General features: G+C 51.4%; 1 protein-coding gene across 5 annotated transcripts in view; it reads left to right on the top strand.

The window, feature by feature from the left end:
- Positions 1-22,681, top strand: part of PLD1 (phospholipase D1) — a 58,627-nt gene that overhangs the window by 17,565 nt on the left and 18,381 nt on the right. For 2 of the 5 annotated variants that reach the window (XM_038183503.2, XM_038183500.2), the window contains 15 exons: positions 3,269-3,454; positions 3,559-3,686; positions 3,913-4,058; positions 4,804-4,912; positions 6,269-6,334; positions 10,946-11,004; positions 11,526-11,618; positions 13,502-13,654; positions 14,326-14,475; positions 14,793-14,876; positions 16,582-16,663; positions 19,024-19,134; positions 20,346-20,552; positions 21,258-21,474; positions 22,433-22,546. In XM_038183503.2, coding sequence (XP_038039431.2) covers positions 3,301-3,454; positions 3,559-3,686; positions 3,913-4,058; positions 4,804-4,912; positions 6,269-6,334; positions 10,946-11,004; positions 11,526-11,618; positions 13,502-13,654; positions 14,326-14,475; positions 14,793-14,876; positions 16,582-16,663; positions 19,024-19,134; positions 20,346-20,552; positions 21,258-21,474; positions 22,433-22,546 — 1,873 coding nt within the window. In that variant the 5' untranslated portion in view covers positions 3,269-3,300. The remainder of the gene's footprint in view (positions 1-3,268; positions 3,455-3,558; positions 3,687-3,912; positions 4,059-4,803; positions 4,913-6,268; positions 6,335-10,945; positions 11,005-11,525; positions 11,619-13,501; positions 13,655-14,325; positions 14,476-14,792; positions 14,877-16,581; positions 16,664-19,023; positions 19,135-20,345; positions 20,553-21,257; positions 21,475-22,432; positions 22,547-22,681) is intronic. The other 3 variants (XM_038183501.2, XM_038183504.2, XM_038183502.2) reach the window with 3 other exon arrangements.

The raw sequence follows: 22,681 nt of genomic DNA, 5'->3' as shown, positions 1-22,681 counted from the left end.
GGCAGAGATCAATAACTCGCAGGCAGACGGCTGGGCTGAAGGCATCGAACGGGAAATGCTGACTGGCTCCTGCCTCCAGAGGGACTGCTGGTAAATGTAGGGGCTCCGCCTTCCGAGAGGAATTGGTTTGGAAACGGTGTTTGGAAATATTTGGGGTTTTATCAGGAATGAGCCAGAGATATGTGGTGTGGGTTGGGACCGTGCCCAAACACGCTGCTTGCTGTCGATTCCGATCCCCAGCTGAGTCCTTCTGCGGCTCCAGGAGATCTTCCCAGCAGTGCCTCAGCTCCTGTTTGGGGCTTGTCTGTGTGAGCCCAGTGGCTGGTGCTGGAGGGACCCGAGGCCGGGGTCTGGCACCTGCCAGGGAACTGGGACAGAAGGGAAGGAACCAGCGGGATGGGGCTGGGCTGCGGCGCTGGGGTTGTGCTGGGACTGCCAGCCAGCCTGGCTCCTCCTGGCACTATTTCACCATTAAAGCTAATTTTAGCTTTAAAATGCGAGAAATTGGGAAATGTTTACGTGGAAAACCTTTCACCACCAGGCAGGAGCTGCTGAGGGCATGGTGCGCAGGATTTCCTTGGCATCCAGCCTGGGCTCTAGGTGCCCGCACGGCACCTGGGCTCACAGCAGAGACGCGTGGCTCGAGTCCTTTTCCCCCATTTCCGTGCCCTATTTCAGCCCAAACCCATCCGTTTTGCAGTCACACACTCAGAGGCTCGCATGGGGAGGACAGAGCCAAGTGTGGGAAGGGTTTTTGTTCTGCTTAGCCCTTGCCAGGAGTCGCTGTGCCGGGAGGGACGGTGTGAGAACCGAGGGGAGGGCGGCTGTCGGGGCCGGGGCGCTTCTCGCCACGGGGACAGGAGCTGTGTCTTTAGGGAAGGCTGAGATATCTGTGATCCCCCAAGTAATAAACCAGTTAAAAATTGAAATAGCAAATAACAAAAAGAGAGCTCAGGGCCGTCTCCCCGTTCCCTTGTTGGCTCATTCTCCCCAGAGCTTTTCTTTACCCGTTTGCTCTGGGTTTTCCCCCTCGTTCCCCCAGCTTCGTGCTGCAGCCTCGGGCTGTGGGGATGCTGCAGGACCTCCCCTCGGAGCTGCTCCGTACCAGCCTCTGCTCCATCTGTCCTGCTGGCAGCAGCCTGCTGCACGTTTGCAGCCTGCTGGCGTGTTTTATCCAAGGTCTTTTCCTTCTTGGGTAAAGTCCCCATCCTGACACCGACATCGCACAGGTCAAGTGCTCTAACCCAGCATCGTACCTCCCCGCTGGCTGCCAGGCACTGCCTCTTGGCATGCCCCTCTGCTGCTGCGTCACACGGATGGTTCCTGACCCCCTGACACCCTCAGGCTTCCTTTTACTCCTTTTTTTTTTTCTTAACAAACTGCTGCCTGTTTTCTATCCTGGATGCCAGCAGCCAAACACGTGCGTAGCCCTTGTTTCCAGGGCACCTCATCCTATTTCTCCACCCTTCTGCAATTTGCTGCTGTTTTTTGGGTTCCCTCTCTGCCCTTTGTACGATTGCAGCCTCAAAGCTGGCAGGACCGGCAAATTTTAGATGTGGTTTCTCCAGCCCATCAGCAGTGCTGGTTGCTGCAGCCCAGAACAGCAGCTCTGCAGGACCCAGAGCTTTGCACCCTTCCTGTGCTGCCCTCCCTGCCCGGGGGTGCCCTGTGCCACCGCCTCTGCTCCTGGGCTTTGGGCTGGGCTGCAGGCAAGTGGCATTTTTCCTCTCGAGCCCATAACCTGGCTGTGATCCCCGCGGGAGAGCCTTGCTGCTGGGGCTGACTCAGCTCCAACTGCGCTTGGACTCTGCTCTAACCCAGGGCTTATCTGACCAGCTGCGAAAACAGCCTCAGCTTAATAAAAAAAAAAAAAAGGAATAATAAAAATCCTGAAGTTATGCAGCCCTGCTGTGGTCTTTAGCAAATAGCCACTTCACACGCTGGTTAATTGTTTACCCATTAACTCCGTGGGTCAATTAATGCGGTGAGAGGAGCCCGGCCGTGCCTGGCACAGCGGGGAGGGAGGGTGAGCACCCGGCCATGTGGGCACAGCACCCACAACGTGCTTGGGATGCTCTCCTCCTCGGGAGCATGCGTTAAGTTTCCTCAAAGCAAATTCTTTTCGTGATAATAATGTCAAATATGATCCATTTCCAAAGGTGAGTGCAGGTGGGAGAGGTGTGAAGCAAGACACTGCCTGACTTCCCCTCGCCCTACAGCTACACACGGCCCCGCAGCCTGTGGGATGAGTGGCTGCACCTCGTGAATCCCTGCAGCACGGTCTGTCTGTGTTTGAGCCTGCATGAAGGCTTCTTTCACACAACAAGAACTTTCCTGAACATAAACGAGTGCCCTTGCCCTCGTACTGGCTTCTGCAAAGCGCTGCCCCTCTGTCCCATCCATGTATTTTCAGCATCGCTGTCAGGCTGTGCCATTTATTGCTGAGCAGAGCAAAGTCCAAGGGGACTTTTTGTCACTTGGGTGCCCAGGAGCTGGAGCTTGGCCTCGTGAAGGGACCAGCAGCCAGGTCTGCAGCTCCACGGCTGGCTGCAGAGCCTGCAGGAGGAGGAGGAGGAGGAGGAGGACGAAGCTGCTTTGCAAATACTCACAAGCACTGCAAGTTGGCCCCAGTGTTAGTGGGCATGCTTCACGCAGGCTGTTGAGCCTCCTGAGATGAAGAAGCTGTCAGAAAGCACGAGACACAAAGATGCCAGGGGCAAGCACGTAAGGTGCCTAGGGATAGAGGAATCTGAATAATGCGAGGAGTTTGTATCAGCGGCTCAATCTCAGGAGGACAACACTTGACAAAAACGCTTAGTGATTTTCTGAGTGAGCTTCCCCTCTGTGCAAGTGGAAACGCAGCGTTGTGGGAATTGGGCCTGGGATGTGGCCAGACGTGAACGTGGTTTGTGCTTCTCCCCGTGCGCCATTGTTATCAGAGATGGCTGAAACACGCAGGGGAAATGGTGCTGAAAATTCCTCACTTTCAGCCTGAAGTCAGCATGGGAAAGTTCTTGTAACCCCCAACCACCCCCTGCAGGTTTCTGTAGCAGGAATGGGAAATATTGTGGATTTTTCACTCAAAATAGAAGTGAAGTGTCCGAGTCTGTAGGCAGTGGCAGTGGAGGAAATATTTGTTGGTGGCCTGAAGATGCCTTTGCTTTTTGGCTGTGGGTGTGCAGTGGGTGGGCAGGACAGGGAGGGTTTGGGTGGACGCAGTGCCATGATCAGGGTGATGCTGACAGCCCTGCCCCTTCCTCCTCCCCAGCCCCCCGTGGCTCCGGCTCGTGGCACTCTGAGATGTCCGTGAGGCCCGAAAACCATGCAGCTACTTCGGCGCTGAAGAGGATCGCCGCAGACATGAGCAACATCATCGAGAGCCTGGACACCCGGGAGCTCCACTTCGAGGGGGAGGAGGTGGACTCGGAGGTGCTGAATGACCCGAAAGGTGCTGGTGAGTTCTCGCCTCTGTGGGTTTGGTATCGGAGCATCTCCACGGTGCTGGCCGTGGGCTGCCCTCCGTCGGGGCGCTGTGCTAACGCTCTGTGCTCCTTGCAGCCTGCATCCCCTTCTCTGCCATCTACCACACCTGCGGATTCAAGGAGCCGGGCACGCAGACCTACCTGACGGGATGCCCTGTGCGGGTGCGCGTGTTGGAGGTGGAGCGCTTCACCTCCACGAAGAAGGTCAGAACTTAACCGAAAGACATTTTCCATGAGGCATTTCTATGGGGCTGTACTGAAATGCTGTTTGTAGCTTAATTTTTGTGTGTGCTCGCTCAGGAGGGAAGGTTTCCTGTCTGTTTTAAAACCTAACACGTGGTGAGACACAGTGATGCTTAGCGAAAACTTAACGAGGACTCTTCAGGCAGGCAGCTGCAGGAGGACTTCATTGTGTTGTTTGCCCACGCAGGTGCCAAGCCCCAACGTGTACACCATCGAGCTGACCCACGGGGAGTTCACATGGCAGGTGAAAAGGAAGTTCAAGCACTTCCAGGAGTTCCACAGGGAGCTGCTGCGGTACAAAGCCTTCGTGCGCATCCCCATCCCTACCAGGAGGTGAGTGCAAAAGAAAATGCCATCTCCTTTCTCCCAGTAGGATGTTGGTGAGGCTTCATGAGACCCATTTGCTCTGCTGTTAGGGGGAGAGTGCAGAGGTTCGTGGTTAACAGCCGTAACATCGTGGTGCAAGCATCTTTTGATGACTTGGGCTCCAGCTCATCGGCTTTTGAGCTGAATTTTTCTTGTAATTGAGGACGGGTTATGTTAATGCTGGTGGAGATTGTTGGCAGGATGTGGCTTTCTGCTGGCTTGGGATGGACACAGCAGGCATGGAGGGCCCCCAGCATGGGGTGGTCAGCCCTGCATGGGCTAACCCTGGTGCTGAGGGAGGCATAAGGAGAGCTGTGGGGAGAGGTGTGGGTCAGCAAGAGCCTCCTGCTGCAGGGAAATGTGGGAGAGGAGGCAGGGGAAGCTAGAACTATGAGGGGTTGTGGGCTGGGGAAACACCACATGCTAAAAAGAGGGTTTAGGTTCCCTTTACTAAGGCAGGGCAAAAGAGGACCCTGAAAAATCAAACTCTGATTTTTCTGTGTTAGGTTTTCATTTGTGGGCCACGTGGAGCACGCTGCCGCCTTTAGCGAAACCACGCTTCCTTCTTTTGCTTTCTTGACCATTCATCTCTTCATTTTTTTTGAGAGTTGCCTGGGAAAAACAAAAGCTTTGCATGGGAAGGGTTGTGTACTGTGGTGTGCGTGCACTTGCAGCATGTAGACTCGACACTGGGGCTTGTTCTTCCTTGCAGCCACACGGTGAGACGACAATCCATCAAAAGGGGAGAGCCGAGGCAGATGCCGAGCCTGCCGCACACGGCGGAGAGCACGGTGCGTGAGGAGCACTTCTCCAGCCGCAGGGTAAGTGCCCACTGCCCAATAAAAACACTTTTATTACCATAGAAGACTTTATTTTGACAAACTTAGGCCTTGACAAGCCTGGCTTTGACCCCAAATCCTCCTCCATGCCACGAGGAGGAGGATGCTCCCAGGGTTAACACGGGCGAAGGCTCCTCCGCAGTTGAGGAACACCACGATGCCCACAGCACTGGTTCCCCTGCTCCCAGCTGCTCCAATTTAAAGATAGAAGAGGCAGCTCGTAGAGTCGGGTTGCATGGATGGAGGCAGCCCCTCCACCATCAAAATCCGAGTGATTTCAGTCCCGTCCCCCCCTGAAAGAGGAGATGCCGATCAGGCTCTCGACGCTGAAATGGGTAATTTTAGCCGAGGCACACGTGTTCCGTGTAACTCCATCAGATGTTAACAGATGGGCCCCTCTGTGACGAGGGTGGATATCTTCCTACCTCCTCACTGCAGCTTCACCGCTTGCAGAGGCGAGCCTGCAGAAACGTGTTCCTTCACCCTGTGCTTATCGTTCCCCTTCCTGCTGGCGGCTCCCCCCTGGGCTTTCTGCCACTGCCATCTCCAGCCCCGAGAGGTTTTGTCTTGTGGCTGCGCGGTGCAGATAACCCTCCCTGTGTGCTGGCATCGCTGCTGGACAGGAAGTTTTAGGAGAGAGACGTTGGTTGAAAAGAGGAAGAAAAAGGTTTTCTAGATTTTCTTTTTCATTTTTTATTTTTAATCTTGCTTTTCCCTTTTGCCAAGGGCACGCACATCGCTCCGGCACGCCTGGGAAGGTCGCGTGCTGTGATGCTGGTGCTGTGAAGCATGGAAACCCCACTGGTGTTTCCTTTTGGTTGGTTTCATGCCGCACGGGACTCTGCCCAGCTTCCCAGGCCCATGCAGTGTAATCTCTTCTTTGTCCAGCTCCCACAAGGTCTCTCTCCTGTGATGGTTTCTCCTCTCCCCCATGTCATCCCATTTGGTTAAATAACTGCTCTCAGTTGCAGCCAAGGCTGTGTTTTCCCATGAAGCTAATCCCTGCAGGCCAGAAACACCAGGGACTGTTTTTATGTTCAAAATTGCTCTGAAACTTGGGCTCAGTTGAGAAAATTGACCTCTGAAATTGCTGTGCAAAGCAGCAGGTCAGCTGATGGAAGGTATGAGCCCGTGTCTGCGAACAATAAACAACCTGTAATCAAGTTGTTTATGCTGCCGAGCCCTGATCTTCAGTGAGCACACGGGAATGCATTTATTTATCTATTCAAGCTGAAAAGTGGGTCTGATTTCCTGATAGCTTCCTGATGCCAGACAGTTGGATTCTTTTATCTCAAAAATTCCTGCATTCCACCTAATGCTTCGATGTTTGAATTGCAGAAGCAGCTGGAAGACTACTTGACAAAGATCCTGAAAATGCCAATGTACAGGAACTACCACGGAACAGTAAGTAGAAATTAGTTTCCTTCAATGGCAACACAATATTCTCCTTCTTTTCAAATGTAGCTGGTTGAAAGAACACCTGCAGCTTTATCAGAAACACTCCACAGCCATTGTGCAAGTGTTTTGGCTCGGCTGATTTCTGCCACGTGCATGCAATATGATGAAAACCAGAGGAAAAGAGTGAAAAGGTGACTGAGAGGTCACTTACAGCACAGGGAAAACCTCCTGAAGGCAGGAGGCAGTTCAGGCCAGAAAGCTGATTGCATGTGTAAAATATAGAGGGTTTCTGCTTAATTCTGGGAAGAGTTTAAGATGATAAGCTCAAGTTTTAAATACTTAAATAATACAAGTCCAAGCTGGAGGGGTGGTTATTTCTTAAGTCTGAGCTGTGTGTGTGGCCCTGGGGGCAAGTTTCTCTCTGGTTTCTGTTCTGTGGGGTTTCAGTGGACCTGATGCTGTGGTTCTGAGCGATACCCATGCGCCTCCGTGGTTGTTTTGTCCCTTCCAAAGAGAAATGGCAGCTGGCTTACGGCCCCAGAACGGTTGTCTTTCTGAAATGGGAGATATCAAATCCAACTCGTGGGCTATTATGAGCAAAAATGCTTTATTTGAAAGTCTCATTTTCAAATGTTTCTTCAGTCGTCCCCACCTGTCAGCTGCAGCTGTAGCATTGCCCTGGGATGACCATTTATTTCCCCTTTCTTGGCTGCACAGTGACTGTGTCACTCGTCCTTTGCATCACCAGCAAAGCCTGGGACATTTCTGAACGAGGTGAAAACTGAGAACCCTTGGTTGTAAAACAAGATAGAAATACAGATGAGATTTAGGACACCTGAAGCGACCGGTTCTTCCCATTTCTATGTGTCTGCTGGGCAGAAATTCTGCTCTTTAAGCCTTTTTGCAGGATTTGAGTCGTGTCAGGACCTGGTGCAGCTGGGAGCTGCGCCCCAGTGTTGCGTGGCTGCTGTCGCAGAGCGGAGCACTGTTGGGTACCCAGGGCAAGGAGCTCGCCCAGCACCATCCTGCGTGTTCTGTGCAGCCAGGAGAGGTCTGTGCCCGTGGGCTGAGAGGAGCTGCTGATTCCCGAGGGGTTCCTCTGGGGACAGGCAGCAGGGTTTCAGCTCAGAGCAGCCAGGAGCTGTTCGCTCCGCACGCCGCAAATAGTCAGCCTTTGTTCTCGAGGCAACGTTGGGATAACTTGGCAATTTTGATCAGCAGCATATGCGGAGCGGGGGAGAGTTGTTCTACACTATTTAGCCGTCTTGGCGGATGAGGCAGGCGGCGCTTGTACGGATATTTTGCAGAATTTCTGCGAATGGCTGCTCGTGTAAAAACACGGGGGATCTGCTGCCCTGGCTGGGGCTGGAGGCGGCGTGCCACGGGGAGGATGAGCCGTGCTCGCCTGGGCAGCTGTGGGGCCGTCCCCTCTCCTGTGCTGAATCGCCCTTCTGTCCCCACCCCAGAGCCAGATGTCCCTTTGCACATCAATTCCCCGTTTATTGTTGGCTTTTGTTGGGTTTGGCTGCAGCAGAGCGCTCAGTGAGAACTTTGCTGCTAACGGCAGCGGGTCCTGCACCGGGAGAAAGCGCAGGGAGCAAAATGTTTCCTTTACAAGAGAACAAACCCCGCTGTTCTCTGCCTCGACCCTGAACTGAAGATTTCTGGCATTTTCCTTGGAACCGTGCTTGTCCTCCTTAGAGCAAAATGAGCACTTTGCTCTCCCTGTGGTCAGAGGAGTCTTTTGCCTGGCCGCTGACAAATGCTGCCACTGTTTTGGTCTTGGAGCACAATTTGACTCCTGGAAGTTCATCTTTTCTTAAAGTCCTAAATTCTTTGTAATTCAGACATGGAGCTGCAATGGCAAGCTGTGGGCAGCATGTTGTGTACCTCAAGTAAAGAGCCCGCTTGGGTTAATCACATCTCCTCGGAGACGTTTTTACATCCAGCATGCACCAATTTAATTGATTCTCTTCTTGCTTCTTTTATTTTGTGTTTGTGGTTTGTTCCTCACTGCTTTATAAACTGCTTCTCCAAGGATGTGCCGTACCCTGGGGGAGTTTTGGCCTGTGGGTCAGGCTCACAGGGGTTTTTCAAAAAAAAACAGCCTGGAGCTGCTGAATTCTGCCTGAAAAGCAGACACTTGCACAAAAGTTTAGCTTAAATAAATCAGATGTGCTTGGCATTGGTGGCTGAACGCGGTGGCTGCTCCACCTTGCAGCTGGCTCTCCACCTTTCGCAGCCTGTCTTTCTGCAGCTGGTCACTTGTGCCCATTTATTTCTTGTATTACTGCAGCGATGCCATTGAAGCTGCGTTCTCTGGGCCCTCATACCTCACATACCCTGCTGCAGCTGGCTGAGAGCAGCGGGGGCACTGAGCTGTGCGCGAGGTGAGAGCACCTCGCTGCTCTGCCTTCCCCTCGGGGTTCTTCAGTCAGTTACGAGCACCTCAATTTAACAGTAAAAATAGCTGATGCGGTCATAAGAAATCATCTCATCAGGTATTTTCCACTGCACTGAGGAATTTTCCTTGTAACTGATGAGATTTTTTATTTTTTTTGAACCAAGCCTGACCTGCTTGATACTGTTCTGCACAGAAATAACCGTGGAGCACGGGTAACTGCACGGATAGAGGGCACCAGGAGGAAGGGGGCTGTGCAGGAGGACTGTGGAAGGGGGTGCTTGGTGTTCCTCGCCCAGCGTGTCACCTAGGGTGTCACCCTAATGGCCATTTCAAGGTCTCATGGGCTGAAGAGCAGGTTTCTGTGCTGCCAGCCCACCTTCCTTCCCTTTTCATGGGGCAGTGCATCTGTTTCTGCAAGTCCTTTCTCCTCCTGGCTCTTCTTCTGCTCCTGCAAGGGCTGCTCTTTCGGCGCTCCTAGGGCTGCTGCCAGCTTTCTGCTCACCGCCAATGTTTTCAAAGAGTTTTGACGTTTGTGTGCTTTGGTGTCTGTGTGCCCGGTATGAGAGAGGTGTCCAGTTTTCTGATTTGTCTCAAGGCAAGTGCCAGCGGCTTTCTGAAGAAGTGGAAATGAGATCCAGGGGAAGGAGCCGGCCTGAAAATTTGCTTAAGACCTCTTGTAAGAGGCCGTGGGATGCGCTGTGTTTCCACACACTGTCTTTCTCCTGAGTGTCGCTGCAGAAAGGGACGAGTCGTGCACAGGTCACACCTGGTGCTTTCCCAGGACACATGGTGACAGCGAGGTTGGTGGGGAAGCCGTGGAATGACTTCTTGTAGCCGCTGCCTTGAAACAGGCCTGAAGCACCAGAGAGTGAGGCATGAATTTGGCTCTGCTGAGAAGAGATCACTTGGTGACCTTGAGCCGCTTGGAGGAGCACAGCAGATCCTTGGTCCTTCTCCGTGCCCGTGTGGATGTGGTGGGAAGGATGGGGAGGCCCAGGGGCACCAGAGGGTGAGGAGAAAGAGGGATTTTCTGTCCTTCTGCTGCTTCCGTGGGGCAGCGGTGGTTGTGCAGGGAAGGGAGGCTGAGCCAGGATAGACTGGGCCTGCAGGACAGGCCTTATCCCAGATTATCTGATATTCTGTGTTAGACTTAGTGTTTTCAAACCCCTCCAAGACTTGTGGGCCCACCCCGTGTCATTCCCGGGGTGTTGGTGTCTGAGCTGCTGCATGGCGCGGGTGGGCACGGCCTGGAGCTGCCCTGCGGCCACCTCCCGTCCCACTTGGGGTCAGGGCCATGGGTCGGGTGCTGGGCTTCGCTCCCGGCAGGCCTGGTCGCCAAAAAATGCGGTTAGAGGGTTCCCATGGGCTCGCTGCCTGGCGCCTGGCCAAAGGGGAGAGCAGCTCCTGCCCTCGCCCTGCCCTGCCCTTGGATGATTTTACACAGTAATGGATTAAACAAAATCCCAGGGGTGCAGGCAGGCCCCCGCCATGCAGATTGGAGGAGGATATCGGTAAATGTGGGGTGCCTGGGGGCGATCCTCCCCCCTTAGCAGGGCCAGGGCTAACAAGGGGCAGACCGACAGGAATGTCCTGCTCTGCCAAGCAAAGCGTGCTTGGCCGAAATTGCCTGGCGTCCTATTTTTAGAGCTAATCGTGGTGTGCTTTCTCTCCAGCTTTGCTTATCTTTACGTTCCTCTGCAAGCTCTGCTGAGGCAGGAGGAGCCGGGAGCAGACAGGCAATCCGAATCTGGGGTTGTGCTGGTGAACCTGGTGAACGCCCCCGTGGTGCCTGGTGGTGGGAGTTGGGACTTGAAGGGAATAGACCTCCCACCCCCAAGATGTGTGCTTGTTCCCTTTGTGGTTTTCTGTGTGGTTTGCAGGAGGAAGGAGAGGATTCAGGCCAAATAGCTAAGTTCACACAGACCCCAAACAGCATCAAACTTGATTCTTTTCATTCAGAAATACCACTGGGTCCCTAGGGCAAGTGGGATCTTGCTTGCCCTGGTTGCCTTTAATGCATTCTCCAAAGCACATTCAAAAAACAACAAGCAAATAATTTTCTTGGTCTCCCTGAAGCTGCTTAAGTTACAGAGAGTAACTCCTGCTCGGGCTCTGCCCTGTGTTCTCTCTTGGCGATAAGGCTCTGTGATGAAGCACACAGTTTGTGGATTTTGGAGTACGAAAGATGAAGGAATCTTTTTTTCTTTCCCCAGATGGAGTTCATTGGAGTAAGTCAGCTGTCGTTCATCCATGACCTGGGACCAAAGGGCATGTGAGTTGTGAGCTATTTTTTTCCAAATTATGGTTTGCCAAGAGCACGGCTTTATAAATAAATAGTGTTCACACTGATAGTTTTCCTTTCTCACTGATAACTGGGGAATATTTTACCATCTGGATATAAAAATGTATTAATGCTCAGATGGAAACGCTACAACTTTGGGAAACCGCCTTGGGAGCAGGCTGCTCTGCACAGCAGGGGCTGCAGCTCCCCAGCTGGGTCCTGGGGATTCTCCCCTGCCCTCCTGTAACCTATTGACCCGCTTGTTTGTGCTGCAAAGCACAAGAAATGGAGCCCTATGCTTCTTAAATCCGCATCACTTCCTTTTGGGGAGTTATTTTTGCTCTTGTTCCGGCTTTTAGGGCAGAGGCAGACTGCTCGGGCATGGCTGGAGATGGTAGGAGCCATCCCTTGTGGGGGCTGGAGGGATGCGGTGGGCATCCACCACCCGAGAGCTGCTCCTGCTCCTCCGGGGGACTGTGCCACCCCTCCTGACTGTGCTCCTGTCCCTGCAGGGAAGGTATGGTCATGAAGCGCTCCGGGGGCCACCGCATACCAGGCCTGAACTGCTGTGGCCAGGGAAGGATGTGCTACCGCTGGTCCAAGAGGTACTGCTGCTGCCGGGCCTGAGGGGCAGTGTGCCGCGTGCTCCTCTGGCACACGAACCTGCCTGGGGTCTTCTCCCCAAAAGACCGTGAGAGAGATTCTTGCCATTTTAGAAAAGCTACAGCTTTTCCTGTGCTTTGCTTCTCTGCATTACTGATATGGGCAAGGCTTTGCTCTTGAAAACCCAAAGAGTACACACCCACCTTTTAGTGATTTGTCTGTGAGAGCTTCCCCACATCATCACCTGTGTTTGGGTTTCAGCATTGTGGAACCACGATGGGCTGGGGTTAGCTTATCTTAAACAATGCCAGATCTTTCCCAACAAAACCTTACTGCATTCTTGTGAAGAAAAGGTCCTTTTTTTTTCTTTTTTTTGGCAGTATTTCCAGTATTTCTTCATGCAGTTTTACAGAAGTTATCTGTAGTGATTTCACAAGGAGGTGAGGATTTGACCTTCTTCCAGGTCAAATCATTAAGTTGGCTCCATTTTTCTCTCCTTTACGGGGAAAAAAACAAACCTTTCCAGTTAACTCTTTGTTCTGTTACACAGAGATCACGATTCAGGGGAGCTGTAGCACATTAAATTTTGCCATGAATCTCGTTTCTCCTTTAGAGCCTACAAATGGGACGAGGGCTGTGTTTGGAGCGGGACTGTCCCTCGGCTGTGCACAGAGTAACACAAGAGGACACTGAATCCTCTCCCGCGGCCTGTGGGGGCTGGCAGGGTGTGGGCATCAATAAATAAACAGGGGACAGTTACACTGCCCAGGCAGGGTTATTGAAGTGAGGAACTTTAGGAAAAACTTGCTTTTATGTCTGACTTGTACAAGTAATTTCCTGATTTCTCAATTAGAGAGTACACCCTCAGATACATCCTCTACGTTTTGTTGGGTAGGAGGAGGAAAATAGTGAAAAGCACCAGGGAACACAGAAAGGGAAATGCTTGAAGCTGTGCTCAGCAGGGGTTTGGGAGTGAAGTTATGGGCCACGAGGGGATAGAGGGGGAGGGCGTTTTGGCACCGTGTGTGAGGTCGTGCTGGGACAGCTCAGGGCACTGAGAGAAAAGGAAAATAATGGGGTCTGGAATTAGCCAAGGAGCTGGGACTTCTCAAAGGTAGGAGCTCTCCCACGTTCTGCAGTTGGGGCTGTTGCTGTGCCTGCTGGTGAGCGCGCACAGAACTGGGTCTCCTGGTGGAGACCTGTGTGGGACAGAGGGGGCCGGTTACCCCAGCTACGCGGCAGGGAGAGAAAAATTTAGAAATGCCACTCACCGCAAAAACATGTTTTTCCCAGAGCTGCCTTCAGGCAACGGTATTTCTGTAAAAGCTGCCGGTCATCTCCCATCACATGCTTCTAGCAGGGGGCCTGTTGCTTGGCAATAAAAGCTGTCCAAAATGCCTCGTTCACGTATTCTGATAGGAGTGAGAGCGATCCTGGCTTCATAAGTAACACTGGAAATGTCAAATAGTTCCTGCATTGCCTTGAGGGATGTACAGCCTGAATGTGAATTTGGGAAGCAAGGAGCCCTCCTTTCACCTTGCTGGGCTCCTGGCTGGGAAGTCTACCTGTGAGCAGGGAGATTGGGTGTGTTAACTGTGAGTTTTCAAAGGCTTCTGCACGAAGCAGTTGTGCAGTCACTAAAAATCCTTTATTGGAGCCAGACTTGTTGCCTGAGTTCATAACATGGGCACTGGGCTTTACAGCTTCCCTTAGGAGGTCAGAGCCCCGGTAAGAAATGTTACCCTTCACTTACATGCCTTCCTCTCCCTGCTGAATGCTTTGTGCTCGTTTGGCCAGAAATACTTTATCCCTTCCTTGGGTTTTTGTGGCTGGTGCCTGACGGCCAGCAGGAGGGACCAGACGCTCACCTCCCTCTGCCCCACAGGTGGCTGGTGGTGAAGGACTCCTTCCTGCTCTACATGAAGCCGGACTCGGGCGCCATTGCCTTCGTGCTGCTGGTGGATAAGGAGTTCAACATCAAGATAGGCCAGAAGGAAACAGAAACCAAGTATGGCTTGCAGATCGACAATCTCTCGAGGTAAGAAGTCCAGACCTTGTTTGCTTTGCTTTTGCTGTTTTAACAAAGAGTTGGTGGTGCCTGTCCTGGGGTTGGCAAGGTTTGTACCTGCTGGTCGTTTCCATGCCTTAAAGAGGGATTTGGTGCCTCAGCTTCACAGCCTGTCCCCAGGTTTTACTCGGGCCTGAGGGCATGGTGCACGTGGAGCTGCACAGTCTGGTTTTTCAGCAATTACTTAGGGTAATTTTCTAGGTCCTCTGTTCCTTTATGCTCCAAGCAAAGATGCATTGCATTATATCCCAGCTAGAGAATTGTACAAAAGATATGCTAGGTGGGATAAAGAGCTATTTAATGTTTTAATGGTAGCATCCAGAATAAATTCATCATGGAAAAAATACATAATTAGCCACGTCCAACTTCCCTACATGTTAAGCTGGCGCTATTCATTTAAATCTGTTTTTTTATTATTACTATTATTGTCAGCATGATGCTGTGATATTCCCTCGGAGCAGATAAGTGCCAATGTATTTTTTTGCAAACAAAACATGAAAGCAAAGTCTCTTGCTGCTCCTTTTAGCTTGATAAAACGTGACCAATACAGGTGTGCTTAGCAGCATGCTTGGACAGCAAGAAGCTGCCCTGTTAAATGTCCGTGGCTGCAGCACCTGCCCCATATGTCATTGGTTTTACAGGTCGCTGATTCTGAAGTGCACCAGCTACCGGCATGCCCAGTGGTGGAGGCAGGGAATAGACGAATTCATTCGGAAGCACGGCAAGGACTTCCTCACCGAGCACCGCTTCGGGTCGTACGCGGCCGTGCAGGAGAACACGCTGGCCAAGTGGTGAGACGTGGGGGCGAGCTGCTGAGCGTATCGCGGTGCCCACTTGTGCATCGAGTGAAACCCAAGGGAAATTGTGTGGTTGGCAGAAGTACCAAGTGGCACTTAATAATCTGCTATTGTGCTGCTCCGTTAAGCTAATAGCAGCCTGAAATTCCCCCCGCATGTTGTCTTAATTCCTGAAATTAGGTTTGTGTTTGGTTTTGGGAAGAGAACGTAAGTGGCATTAGCACAGAACCCTGTTGGTCTTCAGCTGTGAACTTTCTGTTTGATTACTGTGGAGAGGAAAATAAATCCCCGTGCTTTGCATGTTTTTACAGGTATGTGAATGCTAAGAGTTACTTTGAAGATGTCGCAAATGCCATGGAAGCTGCTAAAGAAGAGATCTTCATCACAGATTGGTGGTACGTACTTAGATATTTGGATTTTGCCCAGCTGTCTCCCTTGGGACGCTCCCGGCAGTGCTGCAGTGCTGGGAGGCCTTACAGTATGGCAGCTAGCCGTGCGGCCAGATGGTTTGGCAGCACACCCAAACATCTCGTCGGGTTGTATTCAAAGGCCTTTTCAGGAGGGTTGGCAGCAAAAGCACATGCTTGAAATCAACAGCTTGCAAGGAAAGGCCTGAAATTTCATGGAGGCACCTCCAGGTGCAAGTGTTGTGGTGCCTGTGGCTTCACCAGGCATGCACGGCGCTGTATGCCCAAGGGACAAGGATGTCTTTCAGGGTGTAAGGGAACACGGACACTCAGATACCCCTGATGAGGGCAGTGCTCCTCTCATGTTATCCTGCAGAGGACCCTCCTTTCTGCTCCTCGCTGTTTTGGGCAGCTTTGCACCAGGGATGAGAGCAACTGGGCTGGGTGCAGTTTTGCTCTGCTCTTAGCTGGGCTGGTAACGGAGAGGGATTTCTGTAGTCCCTTCCCCGAGCTGTGCGGCTGCTGGAGGACCTGGCTCTGCCCACTTCTTCCCTAGTGATTCAGTCTGTTTATGCAGTGCTCTGGTTCCTGTTTGAGGCAGAAAAAGCGTGCTCGCACAGCCTCGGGGTAGGGCCATTTGGCCAGCATCAGTTGCTGCTGCCTGTGCCTTGCCTTTGTGGTGGGTCAGGGGAGCCAGCCCGGCCCCTGGGGAGCTGCTCAGGCGTCCTCCCCAGCCGTGGGCACCTCACTGTGCTCCTCCTCTAACTGAAAGATGACCCTCTTGCCACTCATCTGCTGCCTGTGGGAAGTGGGGGATTAGTTCTGAGGTGGCAGTCATGAGAAAACCAAACACAGTGTTGGCGTTGGCTGGACTAAACGTCCCTAACATGACCACAGATAAACCCAGTGCTCCTCTTGCTCCTGTGCAACACTGTGTAGCAAGGCAAGAGCACTGCATTTCAGACCTTTTGTCTCTTAACATTTTATTCAGCAGCAGTCAGTTGTTAACGTACCGTGGAACTGCAAAACTGACCTGAAACTTGGAGGTTAAGATAAAAATGCTGTTGCCAGAAGCATGCTTTTAGGATGTAGCAATGTGCTTTAATCAAGCACAGGTTCCTGTGCTCCGCACAGAAGTGGTGAAATTTTGTTGCCTCCCTTTGCAGGAGTTAGACAGGAATGCTGAATTCTTCCTTGTAACCCTCAAAGCTATGAATCACCAAAATGTCTTGTTGCAATACCATATTGCTTTGTCTTTAGGCAGAAAGGAAAATTCAGCACGGATGTATGCTACTCAGATAGCCTAAGTTATCAGGAGAGCTGAAATCACACTTTTATTTGTGTTTTATATCTAGACATTTCTTTCTAATCTCCCTTGTGTGTTTTTTTTTCTTTGTGTTTTTCTTTCGTAGATAGGGTGCAAGTTTCCCTGTTGGCACATCACTGCAAAATTTGGTCCCCTGGGTTATTGAATACTAAGATGAATGTGCTGGACGTGTCCCCTGTCCCTGTAATGCTCTGTTATTAAAAAACAAAGAGCGTGATATTGGAGAGTGCATCACTGTGGGACATGAGCCTTCACATCCCCTTAGATAAACTTTCTGATTTCTTTACTTCCCAAGCTGGTCATCTAGGCCAGGGCTTTGTTTGCAGACTACACACGCTGAGTTTTTCCACCCCTGTATTTTCTTAGGCTGAGCCCAGAGATCTTCATGAAGCGGCCCGTTGTTGAAGGGAATCACTGGCGGCTGGACTGCATCCTCAAGCGCAAAGCAGTAAGTGAGCTCAGCCCCTGCACCCCCCCGGGGGAAGGTCCTGCTGGGACTGGGGTGTTTGCACCATTTGTTTGGGTTTGGAAGAGCTCCGAGGCAGGAGGGTAGATCCTCTGATTGCTCCTTCCTGCCCTCAAGCTCGTGTTGCTTCAGCTTTGCATTGTGGCTGCTCCAGCTGCTGGCAGGGTTGGAGAGCTGGTGGTGCTCGGTGCTTTCCTTGTGGCACACGTAACTCGGAGGTACGGGGAGGTCTCAGGACTCCCTGCTGGTTCTTGGTAGGTAGTTTGCACATTGCGGAGCTGTGCAGATCCTGTGTGTCCTACAAGGAGGAAGATTGGCTGTGCCTGCCCTACCTGCCCCTCCTCACATGGCAGCTCTGGCCGTGAGGGTCTTGGTGCATTGCTGTGGAGAAGGGACGTCAGGAAAGAGCTTCAGCAAAGCACATGGCTTGATTAGGATGAATGCTGTTTTGCAAAAAGGTGTACAGACACAAATGGCATCACACTCCCCAGAGCTGGACGGTGGTGTTGAGCTTCTAAGGGAGGAGGTGATAAACATGACTCAGAGCCTGCTATTTGCACTGCTCTGTTATCCTACTTAATGCATGCTTGTGTACAGTAAGCAAAGGCTTGTATAAACTGGAATTCTTGATAAGACAAATAATTCTTTTTTTGTTGCTCTGCTTTTATTTGTCCTCTGCTGTTCTTCCTGGGTAGATCAGTTCAGACCTGCTGCTGACCTGGTGCCTTTCCTGGCACTCCCTCTAAGGGTTCCTGTGCAAAGCTCTGTGTGCTCACACCCCTTTTTTGTGGAGCACTTGGAGACATGGGGAGAAAAATAAAACCAGGCTTAACTGTGGTTGCTTACTTCTTTATTTTTTTAACTCCCGTTATCATCTCTTATTTGTTGTTGGCTGTGCTCTGCTTTCAAAGAGCACATCTGGATGGAGACTGCAAAGAACATGTTTTATGGAGCCGAATGAGCCAGGCAGAAAAGATCAGTGTGAGGTGTCTGTGAGCATTTCTGCTGCTCACCCAGCCCATGGTCAGACTGCTGCTGGAGCTGGTAGTTTGCCCCACAAGAGCAGTGAGTCAGAAAGGGAGGCACAGCCAGGGAAGATTCTTGAATGTTGCTGTGTAAAAGGGCAGGAGTCCAGGTGGACGTGCTCAAATAGTCCTTGACTCCCTCCCCTCCCCACCCAGTCATCCTTCCAGGCCTCACCCATCCCCTGTTCCTAGAAAAACATAGGGGTTTGTGCCTGACATGAGCTGATTTGGAAGTAGACTTATTTTTTGGCAAATGAAACGTGGCCACGGGGCATGCTCGCTGGAAGAATTTGGCTTTGTGCGTCGTGTCAACGTGGATTTTCCTGTGGCTATAAATACCTTGTAAGAGTCAGGAGTGTCTCAAGCTTAGCTCCTGGAAATGCTTACCTGCTCCTTTCGACTCAGCAGGGCGGTCAGCAGGCTGCTGTCTAGGCAGGGATGAGGCTGTCTGTCTTTTATGCATATGTGGTGCTCCCTGGGACAGCAGAATATCAGCCGCACTTTGGAGACTGCCCGAGCTCTCAGGAGCAGCTTTGTGGGAACAGGAACTTAAAAGGCTGTGGAAAGGTTTGACCCTTAGTTTAAACTGGCAAACTCCAAGGTTTGAAGCTCTCCTGCATTATAGCAGGTGAAGCTGTCCCAGCGTGTGACCACCATCTGCCGAGGGCTGGGAAGTACTTGGCAGCTCTGCCCGTGCTTCAGCATAGCTGCGTCCTTAGAAACCCTCACGCGGATCCCATCAGAGTCACAAAAATCACCAGCCTTTGAGTCCTGCTTGCTGTATTCCAGGAACTTGCTCAGCCCTGCCAGCAGAAAGAGCTCAATCACTGGCGTCCCCTCGGCTGCATCTCCTTTGGGAGGGCAATGTCCGTGGGATGCCCTGCTGCTAGCACCCCGCGCGTGCTGCTAACTGCGGGCAAACCTCGGGGCAGCACGAAGCAGCAGAAAACTGGATGTCAGTGGGTACCTGCAATACGTGGCGTGAATCACGTTTGCCAAATTTTGCCTCAAAGGGCGGCTAAAAGTAGCTGCTGTAAGCAAAAGCGATTGGGAGGCTTTGGCGTGGCTCAGCCCTGCACATGAGTCAGTGCTGAGCCCTCCTCTGGAGCTGAGCGGCTTTTCCTGAGCCGTGCAGGCCCCTGCCTGCCGTGGGCTCTCGGGGTGGATCTGCAGGAATGCAAGCAGCAGTGAGTGACCTCGGTCTGCCTTGCTGCCTGCAGGAGCAGCGTGCCCACTGCCTCTGCCTCTCCTCACCTGGGAAATGGGCTGTGCCGCTGAAATATCTGCATGCCAGTGTTTCTTCTTGATTTCCGACAGCAACAGGGAGTGAAGATTTTTGTCATGCTGTACAAGGAGGTGGAGCTTGCCCTGGGGATCAACAGCGAGTACAGCAAGCGGACGCTCATGCATCTCCATCCAAACATCAAGGTAACTGCATGCCCTGTGTGCGGGACATCAGCATCCGACTGTGCTTCGCAGCTAGTTTGGGTGTGAATTGGATGAGCAGAGGTTCCCACCGTTACAGGCAGTCAAGAAATACCCATACCATGATTACCACGTCTGAGCATGGCAACTTCGTTACTTTGGGTTATAATTGAACATAAAACTGCTTAGTTTACAAGTGCCAAGGCAGCTGTTCATGTAATTCGTGAGAAACTGATTTCATAGGACGGGTTTATGGGGTTACATCAAATGGAAAATGATGATGTGAGAATGTTGCCTCATCAGCACTCCTGTTTGTGCGTAGATGACGAGAGTCAACACGGGGTGTTTACACTGCTGTCATAAATGCCCATCATTGCCCTGCGATGTGCTGTCACGCTGCTGCTCTGCCACCGAGCAGAAAACAAACTGGCACATGAGCCAGCAGCTAAGGCTGGGTCCCGTGCCTTTAAATTAGAGACATATACGTTGTAATAAGATATATTACGCACAAGGGTGATGAACAAACTGCTAAAATAATCGATTGATTATCACTTGGTCGGTTGTCACAGCAAAGCTTTAACTCGCCATCATCTTCCCAGCCAAACAGGAAAGTGCTGCAGGGAGGGCAGTGCTGGCTGCCCGGCAGCTTTGGGAGCAGGCCGGTGAATGCAGCGCCTTCCGCAGGATGTCAGTCCGATGGTTCTCTGCTGGCATTAAAAATAAAGCTACGTGCTGCTTGCTTAGATAGAGAAGTGGCTTTGTCATAAACAAATGTCAAAAGAATGTCATAAACAAATGTCAAACAACTTGCTGATTTGAAAAAAAAAAAAGTGACTTCTCATTTCTCTTGCGTAGCAGCAACAACCAAAGAAGTGAGTCAGATCGCCAATATGTTGTTTTCTTTCCTATCAGGTTCTGTATTTGGAAGCTCAGCTCTTACGGCTGTGCCAAGAGCATTCTGTTACTTGTAGAAACACATTTCTTGACAACGATGCTTTTACGAACGCAGCGATGCTGCTGTAAATGTGACCTATCCCAACAGCGTTGCTGCAGGGGGATACCCCGTTTAGGATTCCCAGCAGCCTGTGTGGATGCTTCTCTCAAATGTCCAGTGCTCTCCTGCTGCCCCGAGCAGCCGAACACGCGGGGCAGCGCTCTGGCAGGAGGCACGGCTGGGCAGTGGCGCTGAGCGTGGGTGCTGCTCCTGTCCACAGGTGATGAGACACCCAGACCACGTGTCCTCCTCCGTGTACCTCTGGGCCCACCACGAGAAGCTCGTCATCGTCGACCAGTCGGTGGCGTTCGTGGGCGGCATCGACCTGGCGTACGGCCGCTGGGACGACGACGAGCACCGCCTGACCGACGTGGGCAGCGTCAAGAGGATGGGGGCAGCGAAGTCGGTGTCGACGGCCAACCTGGCAGTAAGTGAGCTGCGTCCAGCCCGAGGCTGTGCTGACACCTGCCTGACAAAGGGCTGCTGGTGGGGATGAGCACGCTGCGTCCACTTCAAAGCCCAGGGATGGGTTGGGGAGGATGAAGGAGGAGTAGTCGTGGGAAGAAGGGAACGTCTGAGCACCGAGTGACTCCTCGGGGTAGGTCCTGCCCGGCCCCTGCTAGGGCATGGAGATAGGAAATGCAGCTAGGGCTGGGTTTCCTGTGGAGCGTGGAGCAGCACTCACAGTTTGGAGGCTGTGCTTTTATTAAAGCCTCGCTAAAAATGTACTTTAGACACTCAGAGTGCTCTGAACTTTGGGCCCTCAGCATTTGCCTTACTTGCTGAGCTTTTCTGCTAACCTGGGTATTTATGTAACCAAATCTCTCCTAAAAAATACATAAATAAATAAAGAGGTCTCAGTGTGTGAGAATTACAAAGGGAGTAGTAACCTGAGTAAGTTTATGGGTGATTGATTGAGGAATACACTGCCAGTATTAGTGGGTTTTCCTGCTCGGTGGCTCCTTGTACAGACCCTCTCCTCCAAAGGCATTCCTAGCTCCCACCACAGCAGATTTTGCCACAGAGCAAAATTTGGCTGATAGTTGTTTCTGAGCATTTCTATGAATGATGACCTGCAATAAAAGGGAATGTGCTTGTGCATCACCTGCAGCAACGTCCTGTGTCTTTTAAGTCCACAGCGGAGTCGTCTGAACACATCGCCCTGCAGTCCCAAGCCCCGTCCCCAGAAAGCCATTTGTCCCCGAGGAATGCTGATGATGTCCCAGACTCGTCAAGAATGAAAGGGATAGGAAAATCCAAGAAGTTTTCGAGGTTCAGTATTTACAAGCATCTCCACAAGCATGGCATGCACCACGCTGACAGCGTCAGCAGCATAGACAGTGAATCAAGTAAGTGCTGTTTTTCATCTCAGCTTTACCCAAACGACATATATAAAGCGTGTGCGGAGGTGGGTGGGTGGGCGTACGTGCAGACTCACATAATTTCTAGGGTAATATGTTCTTTGTAAAGAAGAAAAGCTGATGAATTCTTTAGCTATCAGAATAATAACTGTGTTTAGTCAATATGTAAATTTGTGTCACTGCAAAATATACAAAAAAAGTTTTAGGTGGATTTGCATCTAGCAGTTGCCATGAGCTGCCAGGTGACGGGATGCGGTGTGCGTGATACCTAACGTTTGTAATGCTGGAAGATTTTTGTTCCTGCAAGGGAGAATTGAGTCTTTTGTTTTCCAGTTTGTATTTATTATGAAAACTGAAGCATTTTCTGAGTATGATTATCCCCTCTCATTGGCTAGTGTTACGTAGGTTTAAATCATTCACTTAAATTATTCCCAATTTACCTACTTGATAGAGATGAGAGACTATTCAACCATTGAATGTTGGAATGCAGCTTTAATTCCCCACATAAAAAGTGGATATTCAAAGCTAAAATGTGAAGGGTCAGAGTGACGTTCATTCCCTCATGGAGTCCTTCCTGAAATCTGCTGCTGGAAGTCCTTCACTCCTGAAGCTGTAAATGCTCCAGGTGGGAACTCATCTGAGTTTTCGTCAATCCCAGCAGTGCTTTCTCCTTCCCCTGGCTGGAGGAGGCTTTGCTGGAGCCCAGTTTGGGTTGTTTGGTTGCTCAGGATGTATACCGAGGTAGCAAAGTCATTGCTGTGTGTTCGGTTTAAAACCAGCTGGGTCTTGAACTTGGTTCTTTGCATGTTGTCACTTGTACTTTCAGCAAACTGACAGCTCATTTGGACTTCTGTCATGCAAGGTGTCATAAGGCAGGAGCAGGACGCGGTGTAGCAGAAGTGGATGTGCATTTTTGCCATAAATAGAGCATCTTGACTTTCTGCAGGTTACTGTAACCCCCCTAGGAGTCAACCGAATTTAATCCAGAGTTTAAAGCCCCACCTGAGAATGTTCCATCACCACACTGAGTCCAAACAGGGGCTCACTGAGCCTCAGGAGGGTAAGTGGAGGAAGGCAGAGGTGCAGCCCCCTTCAGGCTTTAGCTGCTGATGTTTCTGCATTGTAGCTACGGTGAGAGTTAGGTTGGGTGCCAGGATCAGGCTGTGCTGCTTGATGTTCTCGTCCTCATCACCCC

Source organism: Anas platyrhynchos, chromosome 9 (assembly GCF_047663525.1).
Source record: "Anas platyrhynchos isolate ZD024472 breed Pekin duck chromosome 9, IASCAAS_PekinDuck_T2T, whole genome shotgun sequence".
Taxonomy (NCBI): Eukaryota; Metazoa; Chordata; class Aves; order Anseriformes; family Anatidae; genus Anas; species Anas platyrhynchos.
The sequence above is the reverse complement of the archived record's forward strand: the minus strand, read 5'-3'. Positions and strand labels throughout refer to the sequence as shown.